The following is a 19979-nucleotide window of genomic DNA, read 5'->3' as shown; positions in this document are numbered from 1 at the left end:
AGAGATTGTTGGCTGCTTAAATTAGGATTGAGGCAGTGGAAGTGATGATGTATAATGTGTTCATATTTGGATGTATATGTATGTATGTGTATATATGTGTGTGTGTGTGTGTGTATTTTTTTATTAACATATAACATATTATTTGTTTCAGGGATACAGGTCTGTGATTCACCAGTCTTAAAAAAATTCATAGCAGTCACCATAGCACATATCCTCCCCAGTGTCCATCACCTGGCCACCCCATTCCTCCTACCCTCCTTGTCTCCAGCAACCCTCAGTTTATTTCCTGAGATTAAGAGTCTTTTATGGTTTGTCTCCCTCTCTGGTTTTGTCTTGTTTGATTTTTTTCCTCTCTTCCTCTGTCTTATTTCTCAAATTCCTCATATCAGTGATATTATATGGTAATTATCTCTCTCTGATTGACTTATTTCGCTTAGTGTATCCTCTAGTTCCATCCACATCATTGCAAATGGCAAGATTTCATTTTTTGATAGCTGCTTAATATTTCATTGTATATATATGTATCACATCTTTTTTAACCATTCATCTGTCGATGGACATCTAGACTATTTCCATAGTTTGGCTCTTGTGGACATTACTGCTTTAAACTTCGGGGTGCATGTGCTCCTTCGGATCACTACATTTTTATATTTGGGGTAAATACCCAGAAGTGCAGTTGCTAGGTCATAGGGTAGCTCTGTTTTCAACTTTTTGAGGAACCTCCATACTGTTTTCTGGAGTGGCTGCACCAGTTTGCATTCCCACCAAAGTGTAGGAGGGTTTCCCTTTATCTGTATTGTCGCCAACAACTGTCATTTCCTAACTTGCTAATTTCAGCCATTCTGACTGGTGTGAGGTGGTATCTCATTGAGGTTTTCTTTTTTTTTTTTTAAAGATTTTATTTATTTATTTGACAGAGAGAGATCACAAGTAGGCAGAGAAAGTGAGAGGGAAGCAGGCTCCCTGCCAAGCAGAGAGCCCGACGTGGGACTCGATCCCAGGACCCCGAGATCATGACCTGAGCCGAAGGCAGAGGCCCAAATCACTGAGCCACCCAGGCGCCCCTCATTGAGGTTTTCATTTGTATTTCCCTGATGCCAAGTGATGTTGAGCACTTTTTCATGTATCTGTTGGCCATTTGGATGTCTTCTTTGCAGAAGTATCTGTTCATGTCTTCTGCCCATTTCTTGATTGGATTCTTTGTTCTTTGGGTGTTGAGATTGATAAGTTATTTATAGATTTTGGATACTACCCCTTTATCTGGTATGTCATTTGCAAATATCGTCTCCCATTCTGCTGATTGTCTTTTGGTCTTGTTGACTGTTTCCTTTGCTGTGCAAAATCTTTTGATCTTGATGAAGTCCTAATAGTTCATTTTTGCCCTTGCTTCCCTTGCCTTTGGCGATGAGTCTTGGAAGAAGTTGCCGCAGCTGAGGTCATAGAGGTTGCTGCCTGTGTTCTCCTCAAGGATTTTGATGGATTCCTATCTGACATTTAGGTCTTTCATCCATTTTGAGTGTATTTTTGTGTGTGGTGTAAAGAAATGGTCCCGTTTCATTCTTCTGCATGTAGCTGTCCGTTTTCCCAGCATGAGATATTGAAGAGATTGTCTTTTTTCCCCATTGGATATTCTTTCCTGCTTTGTCAAAGATTAGTTTACTATAGAGTTGAGAATCCATTTCTGGGCTCTCTATTCTGGTCCATTGATCTATGTGTCTGTTTTTGTGCTAGAACCATACTGCCTTGTTGATTACCGTTTTGTAATAGAGCTTGAAGTCTGGAATTGTGATGCCACCAGCTTTTGCTTTTCTTCTTTGACATTACTCTGGCTATTTGGGGTCTTTTCTTGTTACAAATTTTAGGATTATTTGTTCCATTTCTTTGAAAAAAATTGATGGTATTTTGATAGGTATTGCATTAAATGTGCAGATTACTCTAGGTAGCATATGCATAGTCACAATATTTTTTTTTCTACTCCATGAGCCTGGAACATTTTTTCCATTTCTAAATGTCCTCCTCAAATTTTTTCATGAGTATTCTATAGTTTTCTGAGTACAGGTTCTTTGCCTCTTTGGTTAGATTTATTCCTAGATATCTTATGGTTTTGGGTGCAGTTGTAAATAGGATTGACTCCTTAATTTCTCTTCTGTCTTGCTGGTGGTGTATAGAAATGCGACTGATTTCTGTGCATTGATTTTATATCTTGAAACATTACTGAATTTCTTTATGAGTTCTAAGAGATATGGAGTGGAGTCTTTTGGGTTTTCCACATAAAGTATCATATCATCTGCGAAGAGTGAGAGTTTGACTTCTTTGCCAATTCAGATGCCTTTTATTTCTTTTTGTTGTCTGATTGCTGAGGTAGGACTTCTAGTTCTATGTTGAATAGCACTGGTGACAGTGGACAGCCCTGCTGTGTTCCTGACCTTTGGGGGAAAGCTCTCAGTTCTTCCCTATTGAGAATGATATTCAATGTGGGTTTTTCATATATGGCTTTTATGATATTGAGGTATGTACCCTCTATCCTTACACTGTGGAGAGTTTTAATCAAGAAAGGATGCTGTACTTTGTCAAATGCTTTTTCTGGATCTATTGAGAGTATTATATGGTTCTTGTTCTTTCTTTTATTAATGTACTGTAGCACATTGATTTATAGATGTTGAACCAACCTTGCAGTGCAGGGATAAATCCCACCTGGTCATGGTGAATAATTCTTTTTTTTTTTTTAAAGATTTTATTTATTTGACAGAGAGATCACAAGTAGACAGGCAGACAGAGAGAGGTGGGGAAGCAGGCTCCCCATTGAGCAGAGAGCCCAATGCGGGGCTAGATCCCAGGATCCTGAGATCATAAACTGAGCCGAAGGCAGAGACTTCACCCACTGAGTCACCCACACGCCTCTCATGGTGAATAATTCTTTTAATGTACTGTTGGATCCTATTGGCTAGTGTTTTGGAGAGAATTTTTGCATCCATGTTCACCAGGGATATTCGTCTGTAATTCTCCTTTTTGATGGGGTCTTCATCTGGTTTTGGGATCAAGGTAATGCTGGCCTCATAAAATGAGTTTGGAAGTTTTCCTTCCATTTCTATTTTTTGGAACAATTTCATGAGGATAGGTATTAATTCTTCTTTAAATGTTTGGTAGAATTCTGCTGGGAAACCATCTGGCCCTGTGCTCTAGTTTGTTGGGGGTTTTTGATTACTGCTTCAATCTGTTCAGGTTTTTAATTTCTTCCTGGTTCAGTTTTGGTGGTTTATACATCTCTAGGAACGCATCCATTTCTTCCAGACTGTCTAATTTGTTGGCATATAGTTGCTCATAATAATGTACCTATAATTGTATTTCTTTAGTGTTGGTTGCCATCTCTCCTCTTTCATTCATGATTTTATTAATTTGGGTCCTTTCTCATTTCTTTTTGATAAGTCTGGCCAGAGATTTATCAATCTTATTAATTCTTTCAAAGAATGAGCTCCCTCGTTGATCTGTTCTGCTGTTCTTTTGGTTTCTATTTCATTGATTTCTGCTCTGATCTTTATTATTTCTCCTCACCTGCTGGATTTAGGCTTTATTTGCTGTTATTTCTCTAGCTCCTTTAGTTGTAGGGTTACATTGTGTGTTTGAGACCTTTCTTATTTCTTTAGGAAGGCTTTTATTGCTCTATTCTGTCTTCTTAGGACTGCCTTTGCTGCATCCCAAAGATTTTGAAGAGTTGTGTTTTCATTTTCATTTCTTTCCATGAATTTTTAAAATTCTTTAATTTCCTGGCTGATCCATTCATTCTTTAGTAGGATTCTCTTTAGCCTCCATGCATTTGAATTCTTTCCAGCTTTCCTCTTGTGATTGAGTTCTAGTTTCAAAGCATTGTATGAAAATACACAGGGAATGATTCCTATCTTGGATACTGGTTGGGACCTGATTTGTGACCCAGGATGTGATCTGTTCTGCAGAATATTCCATGTGCACTAGAGAAGAGCATGTATTCTCTTACTTTGGGATGTAATGTTCTGAATATATCTGTGAAGTCCATCTGGTCCAGTGTGTCATTTAAGGCCCTTATTTCCTTGTTGATCTTTTGCTTAGCTGATCTGTCTATTTCAGTGAAGGGGGGTGTTAAAGTTCCCCACTATTACCATATTGTTGTCAATGTATTTCTTTGATTTTGTTATTATATATATATATTATATAATTGGCTGCTCCTATGTTAGGGGCATAAATATTTAAAATTGTTAGATCTTTTTTTTAAATTTTTTTTTATTTTTATTTTTTTAATATTTTATTTATTTGACAGAGAGAAATCACAACTAGGCAGAGAGGCAGGCAGAGAGAGAGGAGGACACAGGCTCCCTGCGGAGCAGAGAGCCCAATGTGGGGGCTCGATCCCAGGACCCTGGGATCATGACCTGAGCTGAAGGCAGAGGCTTTAACCCACGGAGCCACCCAGGTGCCCCTAAAATTATTAGATCTTGACTGGAGGAGATTATGCTGAGTGAAATAAGTCAAGCAGAGAGAGTCAATTATCATATGGTTTTGCTTATTTTTGGAGCTTAAGGAATAACATGGAAGACATGGGGAGATGGAGAGGAAAAGGAAGTTGGGGGAAATTGGAGGGGGAGATGAACCATGAGAGACTGTGGACTCTGAAAAACAATCTGAGGGTTTTGGAGGGGTGGGGGATGGGAGGTTTGGTGAGCCTGGTGGTGGGTATTATGGAGGGCACGTATTGCATGGAGCACTGGGTGTGGTGCATAAACAATGAATTCTGGAACACTGAAAAGAAATTTAAAAAAATAGGGCACCTGGGTGGCTCAGTGGGTTAGGCCTCTGCCTTCAGCTTGGGTCATGGTTTCAGGGTCCTGGGATCGAGGCTGGCATCAGGCTCTCTACTCGGCAGGGACCCTGCTTCTCCTTCCCCCTCTGCCTGCCTCTCTGCCTGTTTGTGATCTGTCTGTCTCTGTCAGATAAATAAAATCTTTAAAAAGAGAAAGAAATAAAAAATAAATTTTAAAAAAATGTTAGATCTTGTTGGATAGACCCTTTAAGTCTGATATAGTGTCCTTCCTCATCTCTATTGTAGTCTTTGGTTTAAAAATCTAATTTGTCTGATAAAAGGATTGCCACCCTGGCTTTATTTTGATGTCCTTAGTAAATGATTTTCCACCCCTTCACTTTAAATCTGGAGGTGTCTTTGGGTCTAAAATAAATCCCTTGTAGACAACGTATTGATGGGTGTTGTTTTTTTTAATTCAGTTTGATACCCTGTGTCTTTTGATTGGGGCATTTAGCCCATTTACATTCAGGGTAACTATGGAAAGATATGAATTTAGTGCCATTATATTGCCTGTAAGGCGGCTATTACTGTATATTGTCTCTCTTCCTTTCTGGTATATGTTACTTTTAGACTGTCTTTGCTTAGAGGACCCCCTTCAATATTTCTTCTAGGCCTGTTTGATGATAGCAAATTCTTTTCATTTTTGTTGTCCCTGGAAGCTTTTCATCTCTCCTTCTATTTTAATGGTAGCCGAGCTGGATGTAGTATTCTTGGCTGCATATTTTTCTCATTTAGTGCCCTGAATATATCATGCCAGTCCTTTCTGGCCTTTCAGGTCTCTCTGGACAGGTCTGCTGCTAATCTAATGTTTCTACCATTGTAGGTTACAGATCCCTTGTCCCAAGCTGCTTTTAGGATTTTCTCTTTGTCTCTGAGATTTGTAAGTTTTACTGTTAGATGTTGGGGTGTTGACCTATTTTTATTGATTTTGAGGGGGGGTTCTCTGTGCCTCCTGGATTTTGATGTCTGTTTCCTTCTCCAAATTAGGGAAGTTCTCCACCATAATTTGTTCCAATATATCTTATGCCCCCCTCTCTCTTTCTTCTTCTTCTGGGATCCCAGTTCTAATATTGTTTTGTCTTATGGTATCACTTACTCTTGAATTCTCCCCTTGTAGTCCAGTAGTTGTTTGTCTCTCTTTTTCTCAGTTTCTTTATTCTCCATCATTTGGTCTTTTGTATCACTGATTCTCTCTTCTGCTTCATTTATCCTAGCAGTTAGAGCCTCCATTTTTGATTGGACCTCATTAATAACATTTTTGGTTTCGACTTGGTAAGATTTATGCAGAAAGGGATTCTCTAGTGTCATGTATGCTTTTATCAAGTCCGGCTAGTATCTTTATAATTGTCATTCCGAACTCTAGTTCCATCATCTTACTAATGTCTGTATTGATTAGGTCCCTGGCAGTCGGTACTGCCTCTTGTTCTTTTTTTTTTTTTGAGGTGAGTTTTTCCATTTTGTCATTTTGTTCAGAGAAAAATAGGTGAATTAGAGAACAAAATGCTAAAAGAGTAACAACAACCCCAGAAAAAGATAAAGATTCACTAATCAAATCAGAAGAGACCAGAAAGGAAAGAAATGAAAAAAATAAAAAGAATATGATCAGGCTGTTGAATAGAACAGAGCCACACTCTAGATTTTGGGTTTACTTTGGTCTGTTAGAAGAAACTCCATCCCAAAATTTTAAAGAAAAACATATATAACAAAAAAAGAAAAACATATATATATTTGTATATGTGTATGTTATATATATATCCACACACAAGAAGTTAAATACAACGAGAGAATAGAATTTGACTGCAAAAATGAAAATTAAAAAATATTTTAAAAAAGAAATTGATAAGATGTTGGTTGAAAAAAAAAATTAAAAAAATAGAAAAGAATAAAATAAAAAAAATTAACTTTGAAAGACTAAAGAATCATGGGAAAAAAGCCATGAAATCTATGTGTTGTATTCCTCTAGCACTGGAGTTTGCAGTTCTCATTGATCTATACACTTGGTCTTGGCTGGATGTTCTTGCTGATCTTTTGGAGGAGGGGCCTGTTGCAGTGATTCTCAATTGTATTTGCCCCAGGGGGAATGGCACCAGCCTTGCCAGGAGCCAGCCAAACTAATCTGCTTGGGTTTGCCTCAGTAGCTTTTTTTTCCCCCCGAGAGCTCTCCGTACAGCTTTAGAGGACAAGAATGAAAATGGTGGCCTCCCAGTCTCTGTTTCCAGAAGAGCTGAAAGCTCAGGGCCCCACTCCTCAGTGAGCCCTCAGAGAAAAGTAGTCAGTCACTCTTGTCTCCCTGGTCTCTGGCATACTCTGTGCTCACCTGGCCTGTGACTGAAAATTTCTGTCTCTGGCACATGACTCCATTTGGAGTCTCCAAACCCAGCAGATTCCTGTGGTGCCCTCCCATGCTGCTCCTCCTGGGAGAGAAAGGGGAGTCTGCCTGGATCTGCCGCTTGTTGGGTCTCTGCTCGAAGAGCAGTGGCCCGACTGTGCTGTGGATGATGATTTATGGCAATGCTGAGCTGAGAACCCACTTCTTGGCTCAGTCTTTGCAACCAGCTTCCCTGCTCAGTTATCTGGGAGCTCTTCTGCACTCAGGTACCCTCAGGCTTTCTGTAACCCAGAGTGTCCTGAGACCACACTGTCCCTGCAAGGATTCCAATCCCCCCACGGAGCCACTGGAGCAACGTCCGCCAGCAGAGCAGACTTATAAAAGTTCTGGTTTTGTGCTCCACAGCTCTATCACTTGCTGGTAGCCAGCTGACAGAGGCTCCCCCGCCCCCCCAGCAGTCTGGCTTCCCATATATCACCTCAGATTCACTTCTCCACACATCCTACCTTCCAGAAAGTGGTTGCTTTTCCGTCCATAGAATTACTGCTATTCTTTGATCTCCTGTTGTGTTCCTAGGCGTTCAGAATGGTTTGATAATTATCTAGCTGAATTTCTGGGACCAGATGAAATTTAGGTCTCCTATTCCTCCGCCATCTTGCTCCTCTCATCAACACATCTCAGATTTGAATATATTTGAAGATAGAATTAGAACCAAGAGAACCTGCTGAGGAATTGTTTTTTAGGGTATGAGGAAAAAAAAAAGTTATAATTTTTTTCCATGTTTTTGGTCTGAGCAATATGGTAAATGTTAGTACCATTTAATGAAATGGGAAACAGTGACAGAAGGGGCCAACTGAAACAAGATGTATATGACTGCAATTATTTATAGATGAGGAATAAAGAGTTTCAGTAAACTTTGGGCTAGAAGCCTGTTTGCCTTTTTGCTAGATCCAAATTTCTTAAATATCTCAATATGTTTTATTACTAGTTTTACTTGGATGATAATAACTCATGTTCATTTAAAAATTCTTTTAAAAAAGTGTTTTAAAAGCCTTTGAGAAATTACATATTTTCTAGGATGGTAATGGTCAAAGAGCCTAGCACCTTGCAGATATCAGGTAATTGTTTGCTAGGTTCAGTCTCATCTTCAACTTTGACATTTTAAGAGCATGTATCTGTCTTGTAGTTAAGATAAATTGCGTGAATTGGGGGCACCTGGGTGGCTCAGTGGGTTAAAGCCTCTGCCTTCGGCTCAGGTCACTATCCCAGGGTCCTGGGATGGAGCCCCACATCGGACTCTCTGCTCGGCAGGGAGCCGCTTCTCCTCACTCTCTGCCTGCTTCTCTGCCTACTTGTGATCTCTGTCAAATAAATTAAAAAAAAATTCCATGAATTGAAAATTGCTGTTTGTCTTTCAGAAAGTAGTGGTTAAGACTAGGAATCATAGGATCAGGTTTGGAGTGTTGTTCTGATCTTTACTTTTAGTTAATCACTCTACCATTCTCATTCTTAGTTTTCTCATCTGTGAAATTGGAATAATACTTATTCTTCTCACATAATTACTATGAATATGAATTGAAATCGTGTATGCTCAACAGTGCTAGTGTACAGTGCCTATCAAATATGTAATTAAAGTTTATGGAATGTTTTTTTTAAGTTTTTTTTTTTTTAGTTCGTTTGAGAGGGAAAACATATGCATGAGCAGGGAGGAGAATCAGAGGAAGAGAGAGAGGGAGAAGCACACTCTGTTGAGCAGGGTGCCCAATGTGGGGCTTGATCTCAGGACCCCAGCATCATGACCTGAGCCAAAGGCAGCCACTGAACCGATGGAGCCACCCATGTGCCCCAAAGTTTATGGAGTTTGAATTGCAATAAAGCCATCATGAGATATTCAGAATTCAGAGAAATCTGTAGTGGAGAAAGTTTGTGGGAAAATTCTGTACTATTTTTTAAATAATTTTATTTTTTTATTAGAGAAACCATGTATGTGGGTGCATGAGTTGGGGGGGGGGTAGAGGAACAAGCAGATTCCCCTCTAAGTGAGGAGCCTGATGTGGGGTTTGATCCCAGGACCCTGAGATCATGACCTGAGTTGAATGAAGTCAGGCACTTAACCAACTGAGCCATCCATGCACCCCAGAATATTAAACACATTACTTTTTCCAAAATTATTATATATATTAACATACATGTTATAATGAATATTTTACTGAAGGTGAATATTTGTGTTTACAGGTATTGGTTTGCCTTGAAAAAGGGTTATCACGTGGCTTTCAAAAATAGCAGCAAAACTGATAACTTTATAGAAGAACAAATTGATCCACATAAAGAAGTTATAGATAGAATGACTGATTTGAGCATGCTTAGGCTATTTGAGACCTACCTGGAAGGCTGCCCACAACTTGTTTTGCAGCTCTACATCTTTCTGGAACATGGTCAAGCAAATTTCAGTCAGTGTAAGTCTTTCCTAACACCCTTTGTTAAATGCATGCTCTGAGATTTTTTTTTAAAAATGTTTGTGTGTGGGGGGTGGGAAGGGGGAAAAAGGGAGAGGGAGAAAGAGAATCTTTAAGCAGGCTCTATGCCCAGCACGAAGCCCAATGTGGGGCTCGATCTTAAAATCATGAGATCCTGACCTGAGTTGAAATCAAGAGTTAGATGCTTTAGTGACTGAGCTACCCAGGCACCCCTCAACTATATAACTCTTTGAGAGGTTTTAGAAGTTTTCTTACAGTTTCTTTCTTTTAAGAATTATTCATTTTTTTGAAAAAAGTATACTGTGGAAATACCAGAAAGTAGATGTCCTTCTCCCTTCTTTCCATTACTACTTTTGTCTGCCAAGAAAGGATTATCGTCAGTTTTTTGATGCTTCTTTCAGAAAAATTTTTAAAAAGCTTATATTCTTTTTTCCTCTTTTTTCTTTTACAGAAGTGGTAACATAAAAGTTGTGTTTGCTTTTTACACTTTATGGTATGTCTTCAAGATCTATCCGTATCAGTACGGAAAGAACTCCCTCATTCATTTTTATTATCTGCATAGTATTACAAATTATGGATGTACCATGCTTTATTTAACAAGTCCCATATTTATGTCAATTTAGGTTGTTTCTAATATTTTGCTATTGTAAAAAAATGCTGGAATCATTTTGCATGTGTGAAGTATATCCATAGGGTAAATTCCCAGAATTGGAATCATTGGGTGAAAGTCCAAATGCCACAAAACAATGAAAATTTTCTAAGTAGTCAATATATTGCTCTTCTATAGCAGATTTCCTCATTAGGGTAAAATGTTCATTTTTAAAGGACAATTAATGTTTTCATTAAACCTTTTTATGTATCTAATTTGAGATGTTAAAAAAAACCCACTTGCTAAATAATAACCCCAGTTTTCATTAATAACTCTTGTTCTATGTACACTGGGATTCATCTCAGAGGGACAGATTATCATTTTCTCTGGAGTTCCTTCTATGCTAGAGTCACCTGTGAGATCAGTTCATTCCCTCAGTCTTCCTATTTCTCATTTCCCATAAAACTTTAGACTATAGTCCCTTCTAGTATTTTTACCTTTACTTTGATTGTTAGTCATATATCAAAGAGAACCTACTTATGAGATGTTTTTTCCCTTGTGAGTCAAAGAATTTGTGGGTTTAGACTTAAAAGTTCTATATCATCCAGTTCTTAAGCTAGAATTTCAATATTTAGAACTACAGCCTATATTATGTTAGATTTTCTGATGATTTCAAGTAGTATACAGCATCCAGATCAGCAGTGGGATCCAGTAACAGCGGTATTTATGTCAAGGTTCTGTCCTTGTCCTTTAGTTTCTTCTGGAAGTAAGAAGTCGAGGTGTTAGTTAAAAATAGCAAAAAATGAGAAATCGAATTATAGACTGTTAGTATAAAAAATGATGTAGCCATTAGAAATAGCATTTATAGATAACTTTTAATATCATAGGAAAGTAATTCTAAAATAAAGTTGAGGCAAAAAATTTTCTTAAAACAACCTTTGGTCAGTTTTATTAAAGAAAAATTTTGCATGATTTACTACTACTATGTCTATTCTGGCATGCTTCTAATGATACCAGAATCACCTACGTCAGTGATAGCCAGTGTCATACCCTATAGGATTTCCCACATGCTGTGCACAATTCCATATTATTGCCACTGTAGTAATGGACAACAGTTTTGGACAACATGGAGTAGTATTCTAGTTTAGATTTCCTCAAGGCTGGGTGGTTGTTGGCGAGGATGACCAGTTTCGCTTTGCCATGTCTGATCATTTTCAGAGTCCACTTGTACCCCAGCATGTACTCTCCACTTTTCATAGTGAGTTGAAACGTAGAGTTGATTGATTCCAGCAACTTTTTCATCTTCTTTGCAGCCACCATCTTTTTGCCTTAAATGCAGGACAGCCCCATCCAAAGCAGTTGCCAAAATGGCCAGGGGAGAGAAAGGAAAGAGTTCCCGCAATGCAAAGCTCTTCATTGCCAAATTTTTCTATCCTACTTTTAAGGATACAGAGAAATTATTATATAAAGAATCTGGAAGAAAATATGCAAAAATGTTAACTGTGGCTGCTTCTGGGTAGTAGGATTAGGAGAGGTTTTATTTCATCTTCTTTAAACTTTTCTAAATTTAAAAATTTTCTCTGCTACTCATATATTGTTTTGATAATTAAAAAGAGTAAAATGTGAAAAAAATCAGGTTCTTCAGAAGACTGAACATATTCTTGTATCTTTGCACTCTCCTGAAATTACACTAAAAAGGAGAGTAAAGGAGTAAAGACAGTATAGACCCATAGGGACAAAGAGAATGTAGAATAGAATAGCAGTTTAGAGTATCAACAAATGTTTAGAAGATGGAAAGCAGATGGAAAACAGATTATTTAAATAAACTCTACCACTGAAAGGCTAAATTATTTGAATTCTCTCTCTGAAAATATGTAAAACGATTGGATATTTTCAAAAGTCTTCATACACATGAAAGTGGGAACACAACAGGGTTAAGTAATTCTCTGAAGGCATTTATACCTGGAGGTTTTTGTTTTGTTTTGTTTTTTACCAAAACTGTAAGTAGCAGATTCAGTTTTGATAGCTTCCAGTGTGTGGACTGAAGACAAACTCAGTCTTCATAAGGGAGGGACATCTGATAAAAAGATCTACTCTGTAAAACTGGTACTCCAAAAGGCACCCTCCTTAGGGCAAAGGTGTGAAGTTACCAACCTCATTATCTACTTTCAAGACACAGCAAGAAATATTGCCTTGCTATTGAGTAGAGCAGGGAAACTTAATAGTATAACAATTTTGCAATCAAAAATCTCATTTTTAGTCCCCAAAACAAAACAAAACTGAAAACAAACTAATGAAAGCCAAGGTATGATATAGTTTAGAGTGGTCCCAGACTGACAGTGACCCTAGCCATCTTGCACAAACAAGTATAAATCCTCCCTGGAGGAATTCATTTTCTCTCAGGTCTCAAATAATTTTCACAGATAGTTTTCCAAGGAAAATGAATGCTTTACAGTAATTTATAGCACACACGCACAAAAACATGAGTAAGAACAGCAGGAAAAAAAGAGCTTATTAAGTCCTTAGATACTGGAACTTGACAGTTACAAAGTATCTGCATCCTATGTCAAAAGAGGTAAGTGACAAACTTAAAAATATGGAATAGGAAACAAAAAAAAATGATTTGTGTATTTGAAAAACAAAAGAATACAATTTATGAGAATGATAAAATTTAAGAATTGAAATTTACTTAACAGATAAGACATAGCTGTATAGACAGTGATTCAGTATATGTGCTGCCGAAGCGAGCACTATAGACAGTGATTCAATGTTAGATCAGAAGAAATTATTCAGATTATATTATATAAATACAAAGAGATGGAATTTATGAAAAAGATATGTTAGATCAGAAGAAATTATTCAGATTATATTATATAGAGACAAAGAGATGAATTTATGAAAAAGATATTAAGAGACATGAAAGGTGGGATGCAAGGTCTAATATATAACTGAACAGAGTCTGTGAAGGAGAGGAGAGGAGAGAAAAAAAGGAACAGTGGTAATTTTGAGAAGTTAATGGCTGAAAAAAATTCAGAAATAATGAGAGTCACCTACCCACAGATTCAGAAAGCCCTTCATCTTACAAGCAACTAAGTAGAAAGAAATCCATGCCTTAGCATATCACTACTAAAGGAAATTCTAAAGAATGTACTTCATATAGAACAGAGGTGTTCCAAAATGCAAGAAGGAATAAAGAAGAACGAAAATAGTAAATATGTGGGTAAATCTAAATGAAGATTGACTGTAAAATAAAATACCATATGGTTAAGATAAAGATAGAAGGGAAGTATAAGACAGTGATAACATGTAAGTCTGGTAGAAGATAATGGAGTTAAAATGTTTTGAATTCCATGTATAGTCCAGAAAAAAGGTAAAGCAAAGGTGGATCTGGTTTTTTGAAGTGTAAAACTTAAACATTTAGAGAGACCCTATTTAAGAAAAAGAATATAATATAAAAAATTAGGTATTGTGTTAGTCTGTGTAGACTGCCATAACAATTCAACAGGTTAACCATCAGAAATACATTTTCTTAAAGTTCTGGAGATTGGAAGTCTAAGATCAAGGTGTCAGCAGAGTTGGTTTCTGGTGAGGGCTCTCTCTTTGGGTTGCACATGGCCACCTTATTGCTGTTTCCGTACATGTCCTTTTCTCTGTGTATGGAGAACGATCTCTGGTGTTTCCTCCTCTTCTTATAAGGATACCAGTCCTATCATACTTGGGCCCTGCCCTTTTGACCTTACTTAACCTTAATTACCTCTTTATGGCACTATTTCAAAATGGAGTCACATTGGGGTTTAGGGCTTCTTGATATGCATTTTGGGGGAATACAGTTCAGTCTATAAAAAGTATGAAAGTAAACATTTAAAAAATAAATTACAGTAAATTACATATATTAAAAAAAGCTGACAAATTTCATGAGAGGAAGAAAAATAATATATCCTTATTGTTTTGATAATTCTGATTTTTTTTGATTGCATACTGATTAACTTTTGATTTGATAATTTTATAATACAATTTTTTTAGAGGGAATAGAAAATTTCTGTTTTCTAGCATATTTGAAAGTTGCTTTTTATTTTAACTTGGAAAAGCTTTTAGCTTCACAAATTATTAATCATATCATGTATATTTTTTGGATTGTTAAGTTTGGAAAAACACTGGCAGTTTCTTCAGTAATGTGTAAGTTCAGAATATATCACCTTTTTTTGATGAAATTGATTTTCAATACTGTTTAAAGTGACAGTACTAGTTTATTATTGATGTCTTGTTTAGTAAATATTGGTAGTCTTAGGTTTTCTTCACTGGTGTCAGTAATGTCAAACTCAGAAAATAATAATCTGTATGTGTATAATTTGACAAGGTCATTTCAGACTGAGAGTAATACATAAACAAAGATAAGGTTTGGTAAAGACAAGGAATTCAGTTTAGATAGAGTGTGATTTAATGATAGGTTAGCTAAATGATCAGAAAAATATGGTAGAGCATGTAGATTAGTAAGAAATGGGAAATAGTGTCAAACTAATGGTGTCAACTGGATAAGGCTAGATAGACCACTATACCTTAATGTTAAGTAATCAAAGGCCCGCCCGTTGGTGGCAATATAGTCAAGTGTGAATATCAGGCAAACTGCCTGAGAATCTTAGCTCTGTCACTTAGTAAGATCTTAATTATTTAACAGATCTTATAAACATATACTTCTAATCTAAACTAAATGTACACTCAACTCAATTTCCCTTAGATCTCCAAAATGACCACACTTCAATACACCAAAGGAAAATATTAGAGAAAGTAGGAGTAGAGACAGGGCATTTAATCATCTGCAGTTAAAAATGCCTTATTTTCCCAAATCTTATAAAAATATATGACAGAGTGAATACATTGCTAGGGCTTTCTTAGGCTTGGAAGGAACGTGGGCAAGTGTGAGTCCCTGAAATTTAAACGTCATTACTTTTGTTATAAATCTTTCTATGAAGTAAAACATTAACATTAAACTTTGATATACTAAATATGCATGTTGTGATTTCTAGCAAAACCACCAAAGAATAAACCACAGTGACTGAAGGATGTGGTTTATTAGATTGAAAGGGTAAATAAAAATGGCTATACTGAGCCCATCATTATAACATCCAGAGAAGCAAGGATAAAGATAACATTCTATAAGATGTGAGAGAAACTGAATGGCATTGAAATTCTTAACTGTAATAGTTGAAACTAAGAGCTTATAGATAGAGCAACAACTTTAAAGTTTCAATGGAGAACATTTTTTAAGAATTTTTAAAGATTTTTATTTATTAGTGCATGAATGGGGTGGGGAGTAGAGGGGTAGAGGGAGAGGAAAGGGAGAAGCTATGCACTCCCCCTCCTTGCTAAGCAGGGATGCTGATGTGGAGCTGGATCCCAGAACCCCTGACCCAAGTGGAAGGCAAATGCTCAACTGACTGAGCCACCCAGGCACCCTGAAACTATTTTTTAACTTTTTTTTTTTTTTAAAGATTTTATCTGTCTTCTATCTATCTATCTATCTATCTATCTGAGAGGGAGAGAGGAGAGAGAGCACATCGGGGGAGAAGCAGAGGGAGAAGGACAAGCAGACCCCATGCTGAGCACAGATCCTGACTGGGGGCTTGATCCCAGGACCCTGAGATCTTGACCTGAACTGAAATCAAGAGTCAGATGTGACTGAGCCACCCAGGTGCTCCATGTTTTTTAACTTTCAATTCTGTTTCTAGCAAGACTGTGTATCAAATGGGAGGGTAGAATAAAGACATTTTGAGACATACATGGTCTCAAAAATTTTTCCTTAGGTGTAACTTCTCTCAGGAATATCTGGAGAATGCTTGATCAAAACATGAGAATAAAGCAAGGAAGACTTGAGAACAGGAAACAGGAATTTAACACCAAAGAGAAGTGAACAGAAGTTCTGGGAAGGCCGGAAGCAAATCTTGAGAACAGCTACCTTAGACCAATAGGATGCTATTCTTTTTAAAAAAAAAAAAAAAAAGAAAAAAAAAAGAAAAAAAGAAAAGGAACAAACTAATAAATGTGTATATAGAGGAGTTTTACTAATTAATTAATTTGAAGATTTTTCCTGAGAAATATAAGCTTATGAAAAAACCAAGTAAAGGAAAAGTGAACAGTTTTAAAAGAAAGGAAATATATCAGTGTAATACTTGGCTGAGCAGTAAAACAAACAAACCAGTGCGTATGTAGTTATAATAAGATAAACACCAAATACTGACTTTTACCAAAAATTGTGATGTTACTCTGTTGGGCAGATTCAGGGAGAGGAAAATGCAAGAAAGGTGTGTACTTATGTATGTGCTAAATTTTCTTCTTTCCAAAGAGGAAATCAAGAAGTAGTGTCTAAAGCAAATAAAGTATTTTTCTTTGTTTTTGTTTTGTTTTGTTTTAAAGTATTTGTTTTATTTACAAATACAACAGTAAATGTCAGAAGAAAAGCTAGAAGAGTTTTAGTGATTTCTTCTGGGGCTTGTGACAGAGAAGTGAGGAAAAGTGGAGCTTAGTGACTTTTAAATTTTATATATGTAATAATTTGTTTTTGTTTATTCAATTGCTATGTATATATGTATTAGTTTGGTAGAAGTTAAAAACTAATTAGAAAAAAGGCATAGGACAATTTAGCGGAAAGTAGAGCTTTAATTAAAATATATTTGAATTAGGGGTGCCTTGGTGGTTCAGTGGGTTAAGCACTCTGCGTTCAGCTCAGCTCATGATCTCAGGGTCCTGGGATTGAGCCCCACATTGGGCTCTCTGCTCAGCAGGGGGCCTGCTTCTCCCTTTCTCTGCCGCTGCTCTGCCTACTTGTGATCTCTCACTCTCTGTCAAATAAATAAAATCTTAAAAAAATTGAAAAAATGTTTGAATTAAAGAAGAAAGAAAAAGTCCAGCTAATTGTATAGTCCAGAATGGGATATGCTAAAATGAGAGGAGACAAAGGCATTTAAAATCATCATAAACTTTTTCAATAGGTCAATTTCTTTTAAGTCTGCCTTTTAATCCCAATATATAGACCTCCAATGAGACTAAATGGGAAGGAATAGCATTCTGTGTTCTGCTTTAAATTCTTTTTAACCCTCTAATGCCTTTGCTTTCAGTTTTAAAAAAGTTCCCAGCTCTGACAGTGGGGCTAGTGTCATCCTTTCCTTTTTTTTTTTTTTTAAATTTTTAAAAAAAATTTATTTGGCAGAGAGAGATCAGAAGTAGACAGAGAGGCAGGCAGGGAGGGAGAGGAGGAAGCAGGCTCCCTGCTGAGCAGAGAGCCCGATGCAGGGCTCAATCTCAGGACCCTGAGATCATGACCTGAGCTGAAGGCAGAGGCTTAACCCACTGAGCCACCCAGGCGCCCCTAGTGTCATCCTTTTCAAAGCAGTAATGAACTTCTGTTATTTGTTGGGGAAAAGAAGAGCTAAAGATGTCAAGTCTATAGAAATTTGTAAGTTTTAGAATATATTTATTTATTTGATTCATCATCTAAAAAATGGGAAATTATACTTTCATGAAAATTTTCTTTTTACCCTCCCTACCTTCTCCCCTTCCTTCTTACTGCCGCCCCTCATTATGCTGTCTCTTAAGAATATGTTCAAGGTCAAAGCCAAAGAGACTGGAAAAACTCAGACTATAACTGTAGTCTCTTAGAGGACTTCCAGAGTGTGCAGTTCCATTATACCAGTTGCTCAATAAAATTTGTTCAGTGATTATTTATTTAAAATCTTACAAAGCAGTCTAATACAGCATTTAAGTACACCTACTTTGAAATCAGGCAGATTTAGCTTCAAATCTCAGCTCTCTGCAACTTGCTGGTTGTATGACTTAAGTAATATGTGTATTTTCCAAGCATCAATTCTTTCATATGTAATATGGGAATATTAATATCTATTTTAAAGGAGTAGATGAGATAAATATATAAAGTACCTGATGTGTTTGTGGGTGTGTGTATGTACAGATAAAGCATGTATGGCATACAGTAATTTAATATTGCTGTTATTATTCCTATAACAGTATATCTATTTTTTATTTTTTGTTTTGTAGATGCAGCCATTGTGGTCTCTTGCTGTGCTATTTCTTGGTCAACTCTTGATTATCAAGTAGCTTTAAGAAAATCCTTGTCTGATAAAAATCTTCTTAAAGGATCCTGTCCCAAATTCACATACCTCTTTTACAAGTTGTTTACATTATTATCTTGGATGCTGAGTATTGTACTTCTTTTATTCTTAAATGTTAAGATTGCATTATTTCTATTGTTATTTCTTTGGTTTTTAGGGTTATTGTGGGCATTTAAAAAGCAAACTCAGTTTTGTGCTTCTGTAAGTATGGAATTCTTATATAGAGTTGTTGTTGGATTCATTCTGACTTTTACTTTTTTTAATATTAAGGGACAGAATACCAGATGTCCAATGTTTTGCTACTATATTGTAAGGGTACTGGCCACAGTGGGGATATTGGTTGTGTTCTGGGTTTCCCCAGTCTCTGTTTTTAATTCAGACTATTTTATGCCTATCAGTATCATTATAGCTCTTAGTCTTGTCCTTGGAATTATTTTTCTTATTGTTTATTATGGGACTTTGCACCCAAACAGAAATCAAGAAACAAAACCTGATGAAATTGATGGAAAAACAGCTCAAGGAGATTGTAGAATGAAGTATTTTATAATGGACTAGCTATTAATTTGTGAGATATGTTTTCTTACTTTTTTGTTTCATTGGTTAATAAAATGTTATGTGTATGTGTTATTTTTGCCCATTTATTTATTTTTATTTTACCTTTAATATGAGATCATTTTTAGTATATTAACTATGACTGTGAGAGAGCATCGTAATATTTTATTATTTAAATTAATTTCTCATTTGGTTTTAAAGATCTTGGGTACTCAAATACATCTCCATCTTGCCTAGTAGAGTTGCCAGCTTGAGCCTGAATTGGAAGAAATGTTCTGGTTCTCCCAAATTAGAAGTCTAGAATTGAGATTCCCTTCAGCTTTTCCCTCATTGTTTCTTTTTTTTTCTTTTTTTATTATTATGTTCAGTTAGCGTATATTACATCATAAGTTTTGTAGTGTTCAACAATTTATTAGTTGCGTATAATACTCAGCGCTCGTTCCAATACATGCCCTTCTACATTCCCTCATTGTTTCTGAACTAAAACTAATGCTTGTTGTGGAGAACTGTGAAGGGAGAAGAGCAGAACGCTCTTTTTTCTTTCCTCTATTTTGTTGATTCAGTATATATATTTTGAGTTGGAGGCAGATTGAGTAAAGAAAAGGGAAAAGAAAGGGGGAAAAAGAAAAACATCAAGTTTACTATATTTGGGGGGAGGTAAAGATTTTATTTATTTGTCAGAGAGCAGCAGGCAGAGGAAGAAGCAGGCTCCCTGCTGAGCAGAGCGCTTGATGTGGGACTCCATCCTGGGATCCTGGGATCCTGGGATCATGATCTTAGCCCAAGGCAGACGCTTAACTGACTGCCTAAGTTTACCATTTTTAAGTCTACGGTTACAGCATTAACTAGCATTCACCTTGTGCATCTCTATAACTTTTTCATCTTGCAAAACTGAGACTCTATTCCTACTGAACAACTTTCTTTTTCCTTCTCTCCAGCCTCTGGGAACCACAGTTCTGTTTTTCTGTTTCTGTAAATTTGATTACTTTAGGTAACTCATGTAAGGGGAATCATAGAATATTTGTTTTTTGTGACTGACTAATTTCACTTAGCATATTGCCCTCAGGTTTAACCATTTTGT

General features: G+C 36.6%; 1 protein-coding gene and 1 pseudogene across 4 annotated transcripts in view; one reads left to right on the top strand and one right to left on the bottom strand.

The window, feature by feature from the left end:
• Positions 1-18973, top strand: part of XKR9 (XK related 9) — a 52556-nt gene extending 33583 nt beyond the window's left edge. For all 4 annotated transcript variants that reach the window (XM_046022354.1, XM_046022364.1, XM_046022350.1 and 1 more), the window contains 2 exons: positions 9396-9616; positions 18273-18973. In XM_046022354.1, the coding sequence (XP_045878310.1) occupies positions 9396-9616; positions 18273-18901 (850 nt within the window). In that variant the 3' untranslated portion in view covers positions 18902-18973. The remainder of the gene's footprint in view (positions 1-9395; positions 9617-18272) is intronic.
• On the bottom strand, positions 11215-11546 carry LOC123952846 (annotated as a pseudogene).
• Positions 18974-19979: the final 1006 nt, after the last annotated feature.

Source organism: Meles meles, chromosome 1, assembly GCF_922984935.1.
Source record: "Meles meles chromosome 1, mMelMel3.1 paternal haplotype, whole genome shotgun sequence".
Taxonomy (NCBI): Eukaryota; Metazoa; Chordata; class Mammalia; order Carnivora; family Mustelidae; genus Meles; species Meles meles.
The sequence above is the reverse complement of the archived record's forward strand: the minus strand, read 5'-3'. Positions and strand labels throughout refer to the sequence as shown.